This window comes from Penicillium angulare (genome assembly GCF_028827245.1).
Source record: "Penicillium angulare strain IBT 27051 chromosome Unknown utg000001l_segment0_segment0, whole genome shotgun sequence".
NCBI lineage: Eukaryota > Fungi > Ascomycota > Eurotiomycetes > Eurotiales > Aspergillaceae > Penicillium > Penicillium angulare.
This window is the reverse complement of record NW_026623160.1, coordinates 3,678,889-3,696,651: the sequence shown is the minus strand read 5'-3', so window position 1 is coordinate 3,696,651 and position 17,763 is coordinate 3,678,889. Positions and strand designations below refer to the sequence as shown.

At 45.9% G+C, this 17,763-nt stretch overlaps 8 protein-coding genes across 8 annotated transcripts; 4 read left to right on the top strand and 4 right to left on the bottom strand.

Moving 5' to 3' along the window:
- Positions 1 to 209: 209 nt before the first annotated feature.
- N7478_001309 (zinc-dependent alcohol dehydrogenase family protein) lies at positions 210 to 1,311 on the bottom strand (the record flags this gene model as incomplete). Its single annotated transcript, XM_056917524.1, has 2 exons — positions 210 to 739; positions 798 to 1,311. The coding sequence occupies 2 exons, from the start codon at positions 1,309 to 1,311 to the stop codon at positions 210 to 212; spliced, it is 1,044 nt and encodes a 347-aa protein (XP_056785404.1).
- A 300-nt stretch (positions 1,312 to 1,611) lies between these two features.
- N7478_001308 (uncharacterized protein) lies at positions 1,612 to 3,795 on the top strand (the record flags this gene model as incomplete). Its single annotated transcript, XM_056917523.1, has 1 exon — positions 1,612 to 3,795. One exon carries the CDS (start codon positions 1,612 to 1,614, stop codon positions 3,793 to 3,795), a length of 2,184 nt encoding a protein of 727 aa, XP_056785403.1.
- A 703-nt stretch (positions 3,796 to 4,498) lies between these two features.
- N7478_001307 (uncharacterized protein) lies at positions 4,499 to 5,032 on the bottom strand (the record flags this gene model as incomplete). The annotated part of the gene is given in 5 exon segments (XM_056917522.1): positions 4,499 to 4,538; positions 4,554 to 4,618; positions 4,696 to 4,839; positions 4,866 to 4,950; positions 5,013 to 5,032. 5 exon segments carry the CDS (start codon positions 5,030 to 5,032, stop codon positions 4,499 to 4,501), a joined length of 354 nt encoding a protein of 117 aa, XP_056785402.1.
- A 532-nt stretch (positions 5,033 to 5,564) lies between these two features.
- Positions 5,565 to 7,026, bottom strand: N7478_001306 (uncharacterized protein; the record flags this gene model as incomplete). Its single annotated transcript, XM_056917521.1, has 2 exons — positions 5,565 to 6,515; positions 6,574 to 7,026. 2 exons carry the CDS (start codon positions 7,024 to 7,026, stop codon positions 5,565 to 5,567), a joined length of 1,404 nt encoding a protein of 467 aa, XP_056785401.1.
- A 2,159-nt stretch (positions 7,027 to 9,185) lies between these two features.
- Positions 9,186 to 10,347, top strand: N7478_001305 (MBL fold metallo-hydrolase; the record flags this gene model as incomplete). Its single annotated transcript, XM_056917520.1, has 4 exons — positions 9,186 to 9,380; positions 9,456 to 9,595; positions 9,664 to 9,976; positions 10,078 to 10,347. The coding sequence occupies 4 exons, from the start codon at positions 9,186 to 9,188 to the stop codon at positions 10,345 to 10,347; spliced, it is 918 nt and encodes a 305-aa protein (XP_056785400.1).
- A 1,608-nt stretch (positions 10,348 to 11,955) lies between these two features.
- N7478_001304 (nitronate monooxygenase) lies at positions 11,956 to 12,966 on the top strand (the record flags this gene model as incomplete). Its single annotated transcript, XM_056917519.1, has 1 exon — positions 11,956 to 12,966. One exon carries the CDS (start codon positions 11,956 to 11,958, stop codon positions 12,964 to 12,966), a length of 1,011 nt encoding a protein of 336 aa, XP_056785399.1.
- A 445-nt stretch (positions 12,967 to 13,411) lies between these two features.
- N7478_001303 (Amidase) lies at positions 13,412 to 15,448 on the top strand (the record flags this gene model as incomplete). The annotated part of the gene is made up of 1 exon (XM_056917518.1): positions 13,412 to 15,448. One exon carries the CDS (start codon positions 13,412 to 13,414, stop codon positions 15,446 to 15,448), a length of 2,037 nt encoding a protein of 678 aa, XP_056785398.1.
- A 76-nt stretch (positions 15,449 to 15,524) lies between these two features.
- On the bottom strand, positions 15,525 to 17,543 carry N7478_001302 (uncharacterized protein; the record flags this gene model as incomplete). The annotated part of the gene is made up of 3 exons (XM_056917517.1): positions 15,525 to 15,923; positions 15,978 to 16,385; positions 16,476 to 17,543. The coding sequence occupies 3 exons, from the start codon at positions 17,541 to 17,543 to the stop codon at positions 15,525 to 15,527; spliced, it is 1,875 nt and encodes a 624-aa protein (XP_056785397.1).
- Between the last annotated feature and the right edge of the window lie 220 nt (positions 17,544 to 17,763).

Below are 17,763 nucleotides of genomic sequence, written 5' to 3'. Positions count from 1 at the left end.
AGATGAGATAGCTCTGCAAGAGAATCTGTGTAAGCTAAGCTAGATTTGGAGTTCATTAAGAAAAAGCGATAATTGTGATTGAAAGTTATCAAGATTCAAAATATGATAGAAGAATGTCTTTGTTGACTGGCTCCAAAAGGAACAACCTTTTCGCTCGGTTTCGACAGAGGAGCTCAGCTTGTAGTAGCTTCTCTTTGATTGAGCGTCTATCACTCAACAACAATGCAAATTTTTCCGATGTACTTTCCACACCCGACTGCATGGTATGCAGCCAAAACCTCATCCCGAGTGAAACCATACTCCTTGCCGACGTAGAATCTCAACTGCCTCCTCGACGTAAAAGTTACCAGTTCGCCCAGCATGCTCTTAGGACCAACAATTAAGCCACGCAAGACTGCTTCTTTCCCAAGAGCGAGAATAAGAATATCGGCTGTCATTTTGGGGTCACCTTGGGCAAGATAACCGATGATGCTGATCACACCTCCTCGTGCGACCGCCGACAAGCTTTGTTCGATAGTTCCGGCGCCACCAATTTCCACAATATGATCGACACCTTTCCCTCCAGTAAGTCGCATAGCCTCTGCTCCCCAGTCAGGTGTCTTGGAGTAGTTGATGCACCAGTCCGGGTTGAACTTTTCTTTGACGAATTTCAGCTTTTCCTCGCTGGATGAGGTAACAATTGTCATCGCGCCGGCGGCTTTAGCTAGAACTAAGGCAGTCATGGAGGTACCGCCAGTGCCTATTATTTCGTTTTAGCAAGATTCCATAGTAGTATCAGCAATGGTTTGTTCACATACCTTGAACCAGGACGACTTGGCCAGGCACCAATGGCTTATTTCCGTACAGAGCATTCCAGGCTGTGACTCCAGTACACACAAGTGTTGCCAGCTCACTATACGTTTGAGGAGATCCGGGTGGGATTTTAACAACAGCGGATGCTGGCCGTGTGATATACTGGGCCATCACACCATCCACGCCGCCGCCAGATTGACCAGCAACGGGGTGGGTGGACGGCCCATACAGCCTGGTCTGGTCAAAGCAAACGACCACTCGATCTCCTTTCGCAAAGTCGTTCACTAAATCACCAACTTCCACGATGTCACCAGCAGCGTCGGATCCTGGGACGACATTCTCTTTGATGGGGAAAGGATATTTTGATGTAGCGATCTGGCAGTCCCTCGAATTGAGCGCGATGGCACGAACTTTGATCAAGACTTCATGGCTGAGAGGTTTAGGAATATCTTCATGGTTGCAAGTGATATCCTCAATGGCGTTTCTGGTGGGGAGTCGATAGACGGTCTGTTGAGGCATGTTGAGAGATGTTCGAGAATTCAGCTCTAAGAATCGGGATTGATTCAGAGCGTATTAGTATGATAAACTTGAACTTGAACTTGATGAAGCCAAAATATCACGTAGGCTCTTGTGGCTTTTATATGTCGGCTTTGGACAATGTGCACAATCCAAATTCTTCGAACTTCTCTATTGGTAATGCAGATTAGTTGATCACAGTGTATAGCTTCCAGCGATTCCAATTGGTCTCATCTTCAGAAGTGGGTCCCATGGAGCAGTCAATGGCCGTCCAAGGTGGATACTGATAGCCAATCGGAACGAATGCGATCTCCAGTCAGCCTGGAATGCTCCTGCTCCGGTCGGAACCACCATCAAGACTTCCTTTGCGCATTATTGGCTTTCTCCTACCCTCAACAACACCCACTAGCAAGTGAAGATTGCGGAAAGCCTGAAAATACGATGCATACTTCTCCGTTAGCAGGACTTTCCGCGCGGCGTCGCAAAATTGCCAAGGCATGCGACTTTTGCCGTGAGCATCGCGTGCGATGCGAAGCAGCCACGCCGTGCCCACAATGCGTGGCCAACAGTGTTACTTGTAACCGGTCTCGTTCTTCACAAACTACCAAAAGAAAAAGTGTAGCGCGGAGAGTGGCTGTGGCAGATGCTCAACTCACAGATCGGCTTACACAAAACACTCCCTTAGCGGCAGCTTTGCCCTCATCGACAGCCTCAATTCCAACGCCGTCGTCGTCGGAAAATCTGGCATGGACGTCGCATAAAACCGACTCTATTCTGGGATTTATTGCCCGTATGAATGCATTTTGTTCCAGTGTGTCTGAAATATCCCCCAGTTCAACATCCGCGGACGGCCCGCATCCAGATCAGCATTCACCATTCCCGACCAGAAATTTGCAGCATACACAGCATGCAGAATGCGATTTGTCAACTCATCAGACGAAACACCTCATGAAAATTTTCTGGACCCGTCTGCGGTCACGAATGCCCATTGTTCAATGGGAAGACTTGAGTGCATCAAATGAGGATATTCATGGGACTTCCTCGCCATTGCAAGATGCCATCAAGGCATATTCTTTACATTCTATATATTCTTCTGGGCTATATACCAGACTTGTTGGGCTCAACTGGCCGCATTCTCAAAAACAAGATACACTGGTCGGCATGTCGTATTTTCAACGTTCGCTGTCAGCTATCTCTCAAGTTACAATATTCGAGCACCCGACTTTATCCACTATGCAATGCTACTGCTATTTGGCTTTATATCTCCTTGACACGGGTCATCACCAAGCAGCATATAATATTGTTGGGCTCGGGCTTCGAATTTCTCAGTCTCTCAACTATATGGATGAGCGACATGGCGGATACCGGGAATGCCAGCTCTTTCGGCGAGTCTGGTGGACCCTTATCCATCTTGACTTTCGCTGCTCCAGGCACGTGGGCAAACCTGTAAGCACTAATATAGATGAATTAATACATCTTTTGCCCAGTAGGGAGCCAGAGGATGTTCATCATTCGAATGGTTTGTTGTATCACACCGAGTCCGTTCGTCTCACAGCGGCAGCCCTCAAGGTGAATGAATCCATGGATCGCCACTGTTCGTCTTTTCCGAAGGATACAGCTGGGCCCGCACTTCTTGAATTACGAGCAAGCGCCCTGTCAGCGTCGCTATATCACTTGCAAAATTGGCACGATGAGCTGCCCCGAGAGAAATATTTCAAAAACATGCATTTCAATGTGCCTGATGTACTGCTCAATTCTATCGAGACCCTGAACAATGATGTCCAGATAACCGAACAATGCTCCACCGTGGGCCTGTTGAACACTTTGCTGTTGCTTCAGTATCATAATATCATGGTCGGTTTTCATCGTGTGTTTATACAGTTCCCCAATTACCCACTTATCCCGAAATCGACTCCGAAGGCAGACGCCCATGCCGCAACTGCACTCAATCATGCTCTCATAATGATCAATATAACCCATCAAACCATGGCAATTCATGATTTTCTGCATGGCATCTCCGAGTTATATCAATATTTGTGGAATGCAGCGATAACTACAATTGGGTTCATGCTCGCATATCCTTATTGCTACCGTTGTCAAAGATCAAGAGAATACCTTCATCTTGCGCTTGAAGTCTTCAACTCTGTCAGCAAAGAAAATTCCCCGGCAAATCGAGCATCTGTGCTGATTCAACAGCTGTTGACCAAGGTTGATACTCTGGTCCAAGTTCTGGGATTCGGTCAGCCCACTCAGGGCATCTCAACATCTTCTGCTTTATCAGCCGGGGTCCCTTCACTGGCCAATAGTGCATCTCATTCTGTGGATAGTAGTATTCCGACTGACGAATACGTACCATATGACCTCAGCACAGACATGCTTGGGTCGTGGACTGATATGATCAATCTGGATACGTGGCCCAGTTACTGTAATGAAGTAAACGAGGCATTTATGGATCCCTCGGAGTTTTTCAATTCCTTCGATTTGTGAGAAATATAAAAAGTTAAAGTTAAAAAAAGAAAGACAGAAATATAAACTATGAATGTTCATCCCTCCAACGTTCAGATCGCGCAGCACTTTCGTTCGATCTTTCCCTTCCTGATCTTAGCCTGCTTTTAATTGGCCCTCCTAAAGTTCCAGGATTTACTTGAATATGCAGAGAAATTCTAAATTTCACAATGAGAGAACAACAAAGGATGATCGGAGGTTGACCTTGCGCAGGCCTTGAGCTAAGCCTGATCATAAATCCCCACATATTTCTTTCTGGCGGGTCTAGGTAAATGCTTGTCCGAGCACCAGTATAGGGGCCCGAAGCTGTGGCTTCTCTGTATTGCCATCCTCTCGGTCCTGGGTGGAACCGATTCTTCTATTTCGCAAAGCCATCCAAATCAATCTCCCTTGAATCAAGGCATAGACAACATTGTCTATCAATGCCCACCCATACAAATTATATATGTTAAAGAAGCTTTTCCACAGAAGAATTGGAACGTTTCGAGGTGGAATCGGCGGCAGCATAAGCATAGAAATGAACAATGCGACATGAACAACAGCTTGGCTAGCAAGGCCTACTAGACTCAAAACGGAAGAAGTGTCCGGCTTCATTGGATGGGTTCGTTTGGATAACCCATACAAGGTAACACAAGTCACGGCCGGGTTGAGGAAGAGCGCCATATGAATAACAGCCGTTATCGGGTTACTCATTTGGCGGCCGGGTCGAGGATGATTCAGGCGATCTGATAAAAACATACAGATAAATACAGCGATCGATTTTCGCCAACGTGTTCCAGAGGCGTAGTACACGCTCATCATGAATCTGGTCAGGGTTAATTAGTGCTGTTGTCTTTTTTGTCATAGGCCTGGGCCCATAGAAGTTTGTCAAATTCTACTTACAGAGCAACTGATAGCAATCTCCAAGTCATCGCCACTCGATGAAGGTGACTCCATTCTTGAGACATCTGGAGAGATAAAGGCGATGAAGATTCCCGCTGAAGTACGAGGAAGAAAAAGTTGCACAAAGCGCATTGCTCGGTTGCGCTGATGACATTGAAAAGAATATATACCAACGGGGTATTTGCCATTGCTTTCGCCTTATAAAGTCGATAAAACTGGGGAATGAATGATAATACATTCAGAGCCAATAGCAACCTGGGAAATCGGGATTAGTAGAGCGAATAGCAGATATTTTCTTCGGTGGCGGACACACGTACCTGGACATCCAAACAAACATCATGAGTTGCGTTTGTTAATATGTGCCTCCTGGCCTGTTCTCATTAGACCAGGAAGCTCGAACACGAAGGAATGCAGTGAAGAGATTGAAACGATTTTCGGGGTCCGTACATGTACTAGTGACTCGCAGCCGCTTGATCCGCCCGCTAACTCAATGCAGTAATAAATTTAACATAACTTGAAACTATCATTTGAAAAAGGGAGCTATATCTTAATTTGATGCTGATCCAAATATAGTTGCATCCAGGAAAGTCATATAGCTACTGTTTGACTAGTATACCACCAATGTGTTGGCGGTGGGTTTTGGAGTGCATGCTCCGCTAGGGACCCTTAATGATGTACTCCATAGTAACAAAACGGATAGGATAAATTCAAATAGGATATGAGATGCTAACGTACACATTAATAAGTGGAAAATATACAGAAGGATGAAACAAGAAGGAAAGCAAAAACAAAAGAAATAGCTCGCTTCCGAGGTAATGTATCAGGAACGGCTTCAGCCAAAATACAGCCCCTTGGTCAATTGTCGCCAATCAGTTAGAGTCGGTCTCAGGCACAACAATAGTAGTCATAGGAGCATCGACATGTTTGGATGCAGGGAGTGCGCAAATAGGCTGCATGACAAAAACTTCATCGCACACATCTACCTTCTCAGTTCGCAACCAGCTACCATCGCGACGAATCTTCTCAAGAGTATTCCAGTGGTCCTTTGCGTGTGAGTTGGCATTAATGACCTTCTGCTTGATATTTTCAATGTCAATCTTAGCATCCTGAAGTTGTCCATGAAGGCCATGGATCTCGAGCTTGAAGCTTTCCTCCTTCTTCTCAAGTTCACGGACGAGAGCCTCCAATGCGGCCTTCTGGCCCTCTGAAACACCGAATGCGACCTCAGCCAAAGCAAGCTTTTCCCGGATGCTCTTAACAAGCTCCTCAAGACGCTCACGCAGAGTTTCCAAGCCTTCCTTTTCAGCTTGAAGGTGGGCCAGCTTTGCGACCGCAGCAGCCAGCTCCGAATCGACCTTCGATTTGGCATCGCGCTCGATTCCAAGGTCCCTTGTGAGATCATCAACAAGTTTGGCAACCTTTTCATCGTGGAGTTTATCATCAAACTTCCATTTTTCGAAATTATCAGCCAGGGCCTTGCGAGAAGCCTCGTCGCCAACGTGCTGGGCAATAAGCTTCTCAACTACTGCTTCGAGGCTCTTCACACTCGCGCGCAACTTCTCATTCTCCTGGCTCGAGGCGATGATCTCAGTTCTTTGACTGGCAATAGTCTTCTTGAAACCATCAAGCTGAGCATGCTCTCGCGTGTGTTGCCCCTCGAGGAACTTGTTGCGACTGGTGAGCTGAGTAACCTGACTTCTTAGCTTATGGTTCTCATCAACAAAACCGTGGTTGATCGTCTTAAGCGATTGAATCTTAAGCTCAAACTCCTCAATTCGTTTGTTCGTCTGACGAAGAGCAAAGTCTTTGCCTGCAGATTTCTAAATTTCAAGGCGTTAGTATTGATGATATGCTGCTAGAGATTAAAAAACGTCTAACCTGTTCAACTTGCAGTGACATCCATCCCAGTCGCTCGACAAAGGCATCAGTCCAAGCGACCATTCCTCTAAGCTCGGATGGGAATGGCAAGGCGCCAAGAGCTTCGGGGAATTCAGCAGGGCGGACATGTTTGACGCAGTCGAATTTGCGAGTGAGGACCTCTGTCTTGTGCGCGGTAGACTTGAGCTCATCAAACTCGACATTCAAGACTGTCTGGCTAGTGATGAGCTCAGAAGTAGTGTTGCTTTCCTTCACAGTGGATGTGCCATTGGAACCGTTAGTGTCATGGTTGCCATTGGTACCATTGGTAGCCTTCACAGACTTTGTTGGCACCGCTGGAACACTGACAGTGTCGTTTGCGCTTCTGGGAATGTCAGCACGATTTTTTCGCTTCAAGTTTCGGACCAGAGGAATGATGGAGGCAGACATTGTAGTATCTTTGGAAGGTGCCATTATGACTTATTTGTGAAGTTTGGAGTTCAAAAGGCTTGTCGGGTTATGATGGTGGTTGTGATGGTTGTCTGAGCATATAATAAACGATGGGAAATTTACCTTTCTTTATACATTTTCTGTTTCGCTTTTCAGATTCGCCTCTACACACCACAATAATTCCAGTGAATACGCGTCGCCTCAGCGTAGGTTATTTTGGCCAATTTCTACATGCTTGACCGAGTGTATGGTCCGGCACGGACCGGCGGTCGCCCCACATCTCGGCTCGAGTGAACTGCTTAGCCTGTTCCTGCAGATGTGGGCCAGCTGAGAGCGTAAGCCGGCGTCGAGCTTGAAGTCCCTCGCCTCGAATTTCCAGGCTTCTTGGTCTCGTGGCTCGGAAATACCCATTTTTTATTGGCAGCCGCTGCGCCATCAATTCACCATCGCCTTGAAGAGTTCGGAATCAAAGTCAAACAAGTCGGTCTCTTCCAAATAACATACTCGGCCATGCCGACAAATGTCTCTTCCTATGGCGCTAACCAACTCTCCCCGTATTTTACTTTGCCTAGTGAGATAACTTGGGCGCGTAGAGCGAGCGAAATACTGGGCTAGCCACGGCGACTCTTGTGACAGTTTCAAAAGTGGAAGGTTGATTCGTCTAAAAGCCATAAGGCATCTCGAATCAAGGCAAGAAAATCACTTTTGGTTCCTATGAAAGATGCATGAACTATATCATTGGTTTCTCTTATGGCTATTAAAACCACAGGTATCAGAAATATCACTTCTTTGCACAGCCTTGGCTCTTTTTGTGGCGAGCTGTCAAGTTCGATGGCTTTCCCCGCATTTATTTCAACTGGGTTCGTCTCCAGGGCTGCATATATGGGCTTAAGGGAAGGCGTCTTTCGGATATTTTGCTAGAGGCCATCGAACTTGAATTCGACGGCAACTCCGTTGCCAAGTTTTATCGCGAAATGGCTGAGCCAGGACACACTTTTGGGACTAGACCTAGCACCAAAGTAAGGCAAGATAGTATATTCCTTTTGCTCTTACTTAAGTCACAAAGGAGTCGACAGCCATCTGCCAGTGGACTCAGTAATAAGTCAATGAACATCGGTTCATTATGATGTTCAAAGCTCACATGGCAACGAAGATAACGAGTCCTGCTTGGAAGCTGGAATGTCTACTACTGTTCGAGGGCCAATCATTCCGTTCCAAAAACCGCTTTTATAGACCTAATCGCTACGTTCAACCGTAATTTGTCGTGAATTAAAGTTTTCAGCCCTCCTCAAAGAATTCCAATAGTTTACCATATTATAATGTAGTAGGACTCACACTTTTCTTCCCACCTTTCGGATGGCTGAGCGCCCGGAGAAGTATCCTCATGTTTCAAAAAAACTACGTGATGGTGATGGGAGTTTAAATTTAACTCGTCATGAAAGTTTGTCTACTACGATATCTACTTTCGGGCGTGCTATATTTTTGACGTTTCATAGCTGCGATAGACTTGAACTCATCTGACAAGCATGATATTCAACAAATTGAATATTCCCTAAAATTGGACATGACGCCAGAAGGCTAATGCAGATATGTAAGATTGAAGTTATCCTGTAATGTTTCTTGCATGATTTGGTGAGAGGTACATGCTAACTTGAAGGTTGGTGGGTCTAGAGGCATTAAAGCTAAATCCTCCCAGTCCGGTGTCCATGAATAAACATTGTTCTTTGTCACAACCCAGCTTGATCTATGCAAATATCTGAGTTCAGCTTATACTTTGGTTAATATCTGAATGCGTGTATACGTGTTTCGGAACTTGATGCATTAAGGTTCATTTGAATGCCGATTTATGTCTGAATCCCAGACCACTGAGCTGCGGATTTAGCATTGGAATTTATTCTAAATTCCGTTGTCTTTATCCGATGACAGATTGGGCATAAAGATAACAATGCAAAAAGGAAATCTGACTGGGCTCTGCTTACACTGCTTATGGGGAGCATGTGGGGTGGTGACGTCGATAATGGGGGCCACAAAGCTGAAGAGGGGTTTTAACGACGACCATATGTGGGAGAAGGGGTAGTATAATTCCTCCATCTCCTTTCTTTGGTTTTGGCCTTTAGCTTCTTCTGTTTGGAATTCCATCGATCAGAACTCCCTTAAATTTCAGCGCCGTATAAGATATGATGATGGAAAACCCCGCATTGCCATCTACAGAGGCTTTTGTTGACCTCACCCTCTTGAATGGGGGTAGTATGGTGGGGTCGAAGCATCTTCTTCATGCTGGAGACTCACCTGCTGATTTTCGCCTTTATAACTGGGCATTTTTAATACAACATCCATCATCCAATCGCCGAGTTCTCTGGGATGTAGGGATGACATCGGTATGTTTTGGTTTGCCATGCCTGCATGTGTCGCAAATGACTAATTATATCAATTCTGTATCGATCGCAATATAGAAAGAAGATGATTATCCGCCAGTTATTACTAAAAAGTTCATCGGACCTCACCATGTCGCTGGACCAGTCGAATCTCTTGCCGAACAAATTAAACGTCGGCGCGAAATTGATGCAGAGGAGATAGATACTGTTGTTATGAGGTAAGTCGCGACCGGGTTTTCTCCTTCTACACAAACGGATTTAATACACATATTTACTTTCTTCGTAGTCATGCACATTTTGATCACTGTCGCCCTGTTAAGAGGGAATTTAAAAATGCAAAGGTTTTGTTCGGGCCTGGCACAGCTGAGCATTGTTCTCCTGGTCATTTGGAGGATCCCACATCGATGTGGGATGGTCGGATTTTTGATCCTAGGCAAGGAACTGAAAATTGGGACACGCTGACGGGACCTTGGGTAAAGTTCGGAGCATTTGATGAGGCAATGGACTTTTTCGGAGACCAGAGTTTTTGGATTATGAAGTCTCCCGGCCACATGCCAGGCAATCTATCTGCTTGCGTGCGACTGAATGGAGGCGAATGGGTACTTCTTGGATCTGATTGCTGTCATTCACGGTATATATCCCTTACCCATTCATTATCTGTTTATTCAAACTTGAACTTGAAGTTCTATGCTGACGAAAGAGCCACAGTGAACTGTTGGACGGAACGAAGGAGCCTGCTACCCTGTCATTACCCGATGGGACTACGTTCAGTCTTCATGCCGACTTGCCTACGGCAAAGGAGACAATCAGTCGCATTCAAACTATGGAGAGAGATCTCAAGGTCCATATTTCATTGGCGCATGATGCTGACTGGATGCTAGAAGAAAAGGACGAGGTCTTGCTGCAGTTGCTTGATGAACCATTTAAGAGCGACATGCGCCGTGCCTTACCGCATCATCTACCCTTTTAGAGACCGAATATCATAGTTGGAGCGTTATTTTTTTTGGAGTTCTGAATGCATTCATTTCACACCGGTGTCAAATATGGGAGCGGCCCGGGCGTGGCACTGCTCATACAAAATGTTTACTAACAACTCCCAAGTGAATCTATACACGTGTATATAATGTGTTCATTATCAATTCTTATCGAAGGCGCAATCGAACTTTGCAGCTGTCGTGTCTTTCTTTTATTTTCTGCGCGAAGAAATTTAAAAAGAAAACGAGTGACTTCGAAGTGCGCCTGTCGTTATCTTTTACGAATTTCTTCATGTACAAAAGAAAAAAAGAAAGTGACCAAACCCGGGCTCGATCCGAGGACCTTATCGGTAAGGAAGTCATGTGACTGTTAACGATACGTGATAACCAACTACACCATTCGGCCATTTGATGGTTGAAAGACTGATTTCTGCGTACATGACCAGCCCCAAATTTCGAGCTGTACGTAGATGGGTTTCAATCCAAAAAGGGAATTTGTGCTCCGCCGTTACTGCACGATACACGAAAACCCAACTACACCGAAGGATGCACGATAACACAACCGAGCTAAAGGCTACACGATAAACCAACTACACCATTCGATAATATAGTGTCTGAAATTATGCTACATAAGCCAGGACTAGTTGAGAATTCTGCGGGGCCAGTTCAGTAGCCATAGGCAGTCAACATTGAAAGAGAGTCTGTGTGTCTGTGCCCAATCTACAAAGAGAATCCACTGCCTGAATGCTACGAGAGTACTCGAATTTTCCTTAATGGTAGAATTCTCTCCCTCCTCTGGTTTCTTTTACCCCTGACAACATGGCTGCGGTAAACAATTTCTTGTCCCAGAAGAGAGGTTTCTCTCTAGTATCTTTCCGGGGTGTTTGGCCTCCGGCCAAGTAGCTGCAATATAATATGAACACGTTCGATACCTGCACCTACCGCGTCCACATTGAGATCATTCCATTACCAGTTATCGTCCGATTCGAGAAGGAAAGTTCCGAGATATCGAAAACTCGCCTTGCCACTATCGCAGCACATCCAACTAGGCGACATTGTTCCATAAATTCAGAAAATCGGTACAGCAACTGACTTAGTCGCAGAAAATGTCAACTACCTCGTGACTAGGTACCTTGCGGGGACCATTATGCTCGAAGATATATGGCACACTTTGCCAAAGATATTTCTTACTGCCATATTCTCGGCCTTTGAAAGAACTGGTACATGCAGATGATTTCGGCGTTTGATCGGAGTATCTTCAGGATAGTGCAGCTGATTCAGCAATCTGGGTGGCATCGTTACGCCTAATCGGCGTTTGATTTTTTGGTTTGGAATTAAGCTGAATTACTACTTAGACTATCAATTACACCCTACAACCTGATCTAAAACTACCTTATGGCACAAGGAAGTTACCCTCATCGGCCTGGAATCTAGGTATGTACATCGTGAATTTGCAATTGAAATCTTAAGTTTTCAGTGCTAATAAACTGACATTGACTTTCGCATAGACTTAGTTATAATTCCGAGTTCATGTATAAGACATTTCGAAATGCAAATTGGAGAAATTGAAGAAAATGGCGTCGCACCGCGCACTGCTTCAAAGTATGCCATGGGCTCTAGCACCAGTCGTTATCAACGCCCCAATGAGCGCCGTGGCAACTAAAGACTTGGCATGTGCAGTCACCTCTGCCGGTGGTCTTGGTTTTATCGGATTTGATGATCCACGTCACCTAAATGTGCAGCTAGAAGAAGCCAAAAGTCTTCTCAAGAATGTCACCATTCCATCAAACGTTCTACCCATCGGCGTAGGAATTATTGCTCTCAATGGACCACCATCCGATTTCCTTCCTGTCTTCGCAAATCACAAACCAATTGCTGTTTGGCTTTCATTTGGTGAAGCAACGGATTTCTTGCGATGGTCTACAAGCATTCGATCCGTATCCCCCAACACGAAAGTCTGGATTCAAGTCGGCAGCGTCAGTGCAGCCGTGCAAGCTGCTAAGACTTGTCAGCCTGATGTGCTAGTTCTCCAGGGAAGCGACGCTGGTGGACATGGACATGCGCGAGGATCAAGCATTGTTACATTAATACCAGAGGTTGTGGACACCTTCGCTGAACACGGCATTGAAGAGATTCCCTTGGTCGCAGCTGGCGGTATAATGGATGGACGTTCAGCGGCAGCAGCAATAATGCTAGGTGCCTCTGGTGTGGTTATGGGAACACGATTCCTTGCTGCCAGTGAGGCGAAATTGCCTGCAGCCTATCGACGAGAAATCTTCCAAGCTACTGATGGTGGAGACGCCACAGTTCGCTCTAGAGTTTTTGATGAGATGTGGTCGCCGAATGCTTGGCCAGATCTCTATGATGGGCGCTGTCTGCGGAACGCCTGCTATGATGATGTTCAAAACGGTCTGAGTATAGAACAAATGCGGGAACGACTCTATAATAACATCTATAAAAATCAAAACCAGGAGGTTGATGCGAAAGATGTCAACAGCTTCTGGGCTGGGAGTGGAGTGGGAATGGTCAATAAGTTGGAAAATGCCGAAGATATTGTGGAAAGCACTCGAAACGATACCAGAAACCGACTCACAAATGCATTAAATTGGTTCTGATTCATTCCAGAGTTGAAATGCTATCGGGTAGTCTTGCTATTCCGGGCGATGTTCAGCACATACTATACAACGCACAACTGCACTATCTGAGCATCCTTCTTTCATTCTAGTCTCGACAATGGGAGACTTGTCTTTTTCATATATTTCAAGAAAATGTACATGTCCGTACACTATTTAAATTTATGCACTTTATTTAAATCAGTTTCAGCAATCTGACTGTTCTATGATCCGTTTATCAGTGGGTGGACAAACCTCCGCTCTAATGATTGAGGTTCCCCACTTGGACCCAGCGGACAACAGTCCGCCGCCACCGCATGGAAGACAACTCTATAAAACAACCTTAACTATCCATGCAAGACGAACAAACGACCATCCATGTCACCACATCTGGTAAATTTTTCCAGATCAACGAGAGGGCTCTACTTCACAACTTCAATACCCCAGCATGTCTCAACCAAATAAAAGCAAAGAGTTCAGTTTACTCGATGCCAGTATTTCCGAGCTGCAAAATGCCCTCACATCAGGACATCTGACCAGCGTGGACCTTGTCTCCCGCTATCTACGCCGTATCAGCGTCTATGACGCCAACGGGCCAAAGCTTAGTGCCATTCCAATTCTCAACCCGTCGGTCTTCGACGACGCAGCTGCTTCAGATGCTCGACGTGCATCAGGACTTCCTCCTCGACCACTGGAAGGTATTCCATACCTAGTGAAAGACAACATCAAAGTGAAGGGTATGGTAATTGCCAACGGCTCGCCCGCATTTGAGCACCTCATTGCAAATAAAGATGCCGCCTGTGTACAATTGCTCCGTGATGCCGGCGCGGTCCTACTAGGTAGAACTAACATGCCTGCAATGGCATATGGAGGGATGCAGCGTGGTGTCTGGGGACGAGCTGAGAGTCCCTATAACAGTGACTATTTAGCAGCTGCATATGCCTCTGGCTCGTCGAATGGGTCAGCTGTCGCTACAAGTTCGAATCTATGCGCCTTTTCACTGGGAACTGAGACAGTTTCATCTGGCCGTTCGCCTGCATCAAATAACTCTATTGTTGCATATACGCCCTCGAAGGGCCTTATCTCGCTTCGCGGCGTCTTTCCTCTCTACCCAACATGCGACGTACTAGTACCTCATACTAGAACAGTCGCTGATTTATTCTGTGTTCTTGATGTACTAGCCACATCTGACAAGGACCCACTCGGAGACTTCTACAATGAACAAACCATCGTCTCGTTACCTAAAATAGACTCCATCCGGCCTCAGTCTTTCTCCACACTCCAAGATAAATCGTCCTTACAAGGAAAGCGAATCGGTGTACCCTCAATGTATATCGGAGGTGATGACTCGTCCATTCAATCCATCAGCAAAGTTTACCCCAGACCTTCAATTATCACACTATGGCAGAAAGCCCGTCGCGCCCTCGAATCCTGTGGCGCAGAGGTAATCGAAACTGACTTCCCTCTCGTGACAAAATACGAAAGCAACGCAGCCTCCGGTCAGCTGGTAACCGTCAGAAATCTCCCAGAAGGCTGGCCCGCCAAGGAAAGATGCGAAGTTGTAGCGCACGCATGGGACGATTTCGTCACAGCAAACAAACAAAGAGGTCTTGAGTCACTTACACGCGTGGATCCAAACACTATCTTCCCTCTTGCACCGGGTTCATTACTCGGCACTCCTGAAGCAGCGAATAAGCCGCGCTGGGGCGAGATAGTAGAGTACCCACGCACCAAACCAAGCTCTATTTTCGAGATCTCAGGAATGAAACAAGCTGTCCAAGCACTAGAAGATGCTAGGAATGAAACATTCGAGAAGTGGATGGACGAACTTGGTCTTGATGCTGTTGTTTTTCCGGCTATAGCGGATGTCGGCGCTGCGAATGCTGATTGTGATGAGGAGGCCTCGCGGTATGCTTGGAGTAACGGGGTGAAGTACTCGAATGGTAATAGGCCTATACGTCATCTTGGTGTTCCGACTATTTCGGTGCCTATGGGTGTGATGGAGGATACGAAGATGCCTGTTAGTTTGACTTTTGCTAGCAAGGCATATGAGGATACTGCTTTGTTGCGATATGGTTTCGCGTTTGAGATGGCTTCCAAGAGTCGTGTTCAGCCGCCGTTAACACCTGCTCTAGACTCCGATCAAATAGCTATCGGGGAGGTTGCCTTGAACGGTACCTTTAATGGTCCACCAGAACTTGTGGTTGAAATACAGGAAAAGAAGATCCACGGCGAAGATGTGCATATCCAAGTTGTGGGATCCACGAATGGGGCTACGTTAAAAAGCCTGAGCGTTCATATCAATGGTCAGCCATGCAATGCTGTCATTGATGACGCAAAATGGTCTGTCAAAAGATCATACCCAGTTTCCGAGCGCGATGGTAAGTGGGAGAAATGGGAAAGTCCAACACTTAAGCAAACCATTGTTCTTGTGACTGCATTGACAGATGCTGGATCAACAGCTGGGAAGCTCATTCTTCTATAGCGGACTATAAACATGTCGTCTTTCTCATATTATTAAATCTGTACATAAGCGTTATGAGCTAAATCGAAGGAACTATTCACAATATCCCTGTCATAAATTCGCTCGGTAGTGTTTCAAATCGCGCAAAGTCACCGTACATCATATCCTCCACCATTCCCAGAATGGCTCGATGAAGATAGGTTTCTTTCAGTTGCTCGAGGTACGCTTCAGCCTCATCCAATGCCACCACATGGGTTTCAGATGTGATATCTAAATCCCAGAGTGTCTTTTGTTGCAGAAACTCGAAAATTTTCAAATATGGAACGGCATCGGCCCAGCGTTCTGCAAAACAAGCTAAATTCTTCGTACATGCTTCAATTGCCTCGGGAGAGTGATATGTTGGACTTTGCGGCTGAATCTCTACGCTATCTGTTATGGGTCTAGTTGCCCAAATCAGATACAGAAGCATGATTCCAGCTCGGAATTGATACACAAGCTGTCAATGTATTAGTAAATAAATTTCGAGCTCGGATTTCAGAAATGTACTCACCGCAGACCATGTAAAACACATCACATGTCCTTCTTCTTGTAAACGGCGATATTTCAGACAGACTTGCACAACAGCTGAGAAGATTTCTTCTGTTCCCTCATGATCAAGGAAGTTATGCTTGTCTTCTAATAACATCAAAATACTATAATCGTACAGCTTTGTCATCCAATTAGGATGGTAATAGCCACATGAGACTGTTGGCGTTCCGTATCGAGGGATTTCCTGTCGCCATACATCCAGCGCAGCCTTATAGGAAGAGTTCAAGGCATCTTTTTCTTCTGAGATCTGCCATCGAGCTCGTTCAACGGATCGTCTGATATTTGTTTGTATTTTACGCAGGCGAAACAGATGAGCGAGTGCAGGATTTATGTTCGGAGGGGGCTGAATAATATCTCCTAGTGTGCACATCTGTCGATTGTTAGTTAAAATGTCAAATAAAGCCGGGCTCATGATACAAGAAGTAAATTTTCTCAAATGCATTTCTGCAAGATCACATACATCATCTTCCACTGCTTGGTACGCATCGGATATCGGCCTGTCCCACCCAGACGCAATTATGACATTCAACATGTAGCAAGCGATGAACATGTTCTCGGTCAGGACCTCGCCTGATGCAGCTGTCACCTCTCCATCTCGAGTTGCCCGAGCAGATTTTCTTATTTCCGTCATTGCGGCCGTGCAAAACGGCACTATCGAAGAGACACTAGTCACTATCTCCTCTGAAGATGGAGAATGTAACGAATAAACGATCAGGAGAAGCGATGCCTGAACCTGCAGGACCATCGAAGAGTGACCGACAACGTGTGGATAATAACTCATAGCAGATGTATACAATTCCTTTGAGCGGGTAGAGTGTGCAGGATCTCGATGCATAGTACTGCATAATGAAGCACCGATAGCATAAACCATGCGAATAAAGAAAATCCGCCATTCCTCTCTTCCTTCTGATACATGCTCGCTCTGCCATGATTTCCACGTCGACTCGTTAAGGAAAGGCCACTCGCGATGCGTTATTGTGAAATAGATATTCGTATAGAGCTCCGTGAGCCAGGGTGAATCATCCCCAATCAACGGAGAGACAGAGCTCTTATCCAGTCGTAAAAAGTTTAACGTCTCATCGCTCAACGTAAACGTATCCGTAAACGAAACTTGCGAAGACGGTCCTGAAATCCGACTTTGTGAAGCTAAAAAACTAATCTCGGGTACCCAATCCTGCTTCCAGGGTGGCGACTTATCTCGAGGATCCCACAGCATACATATATTATCCGACGGCGTATCCGTATCAAGCTCATCAATTGAATCAGTCTGTACACCAACATCCCTCAACTCAACATTAGTACCGTTGTTTCTGTGATGGCCCTCCAATTCAGCCACCCTCTTCTCCAATTCTTTCAGATAAGCCAATGGAACCGTTATACTGTCGCCCGTCCTGCGGGACCGGGCCGGTAAACACTCAGCGCCTTTCCGGCGACATTCGCCACATGTAGGCTTTGCGTGATCACATTTCCGCTTTAAACGAAAGCAGCGGGCGCAGGCGATTTCTCTTTGCTTCAATGGACGCGACATACGGGAGTTGAAGAGGGAGAGTGCGGGGGAAGCGGAGATTCTGGTTGATATTGATAAGAAAGTTCCGAGTGGAACTTCGGGGTTCCACCCGAGGCTTGCGCCTATCAAATACATACAAAGTTAAAGATGATAACCACGGCATCGAATCATATCAAAGAATGAGCGCCTGGATATGTAATTTGCTTTTCCTCAACTCCCAAAGAAACGTTAAAAGTCCCGT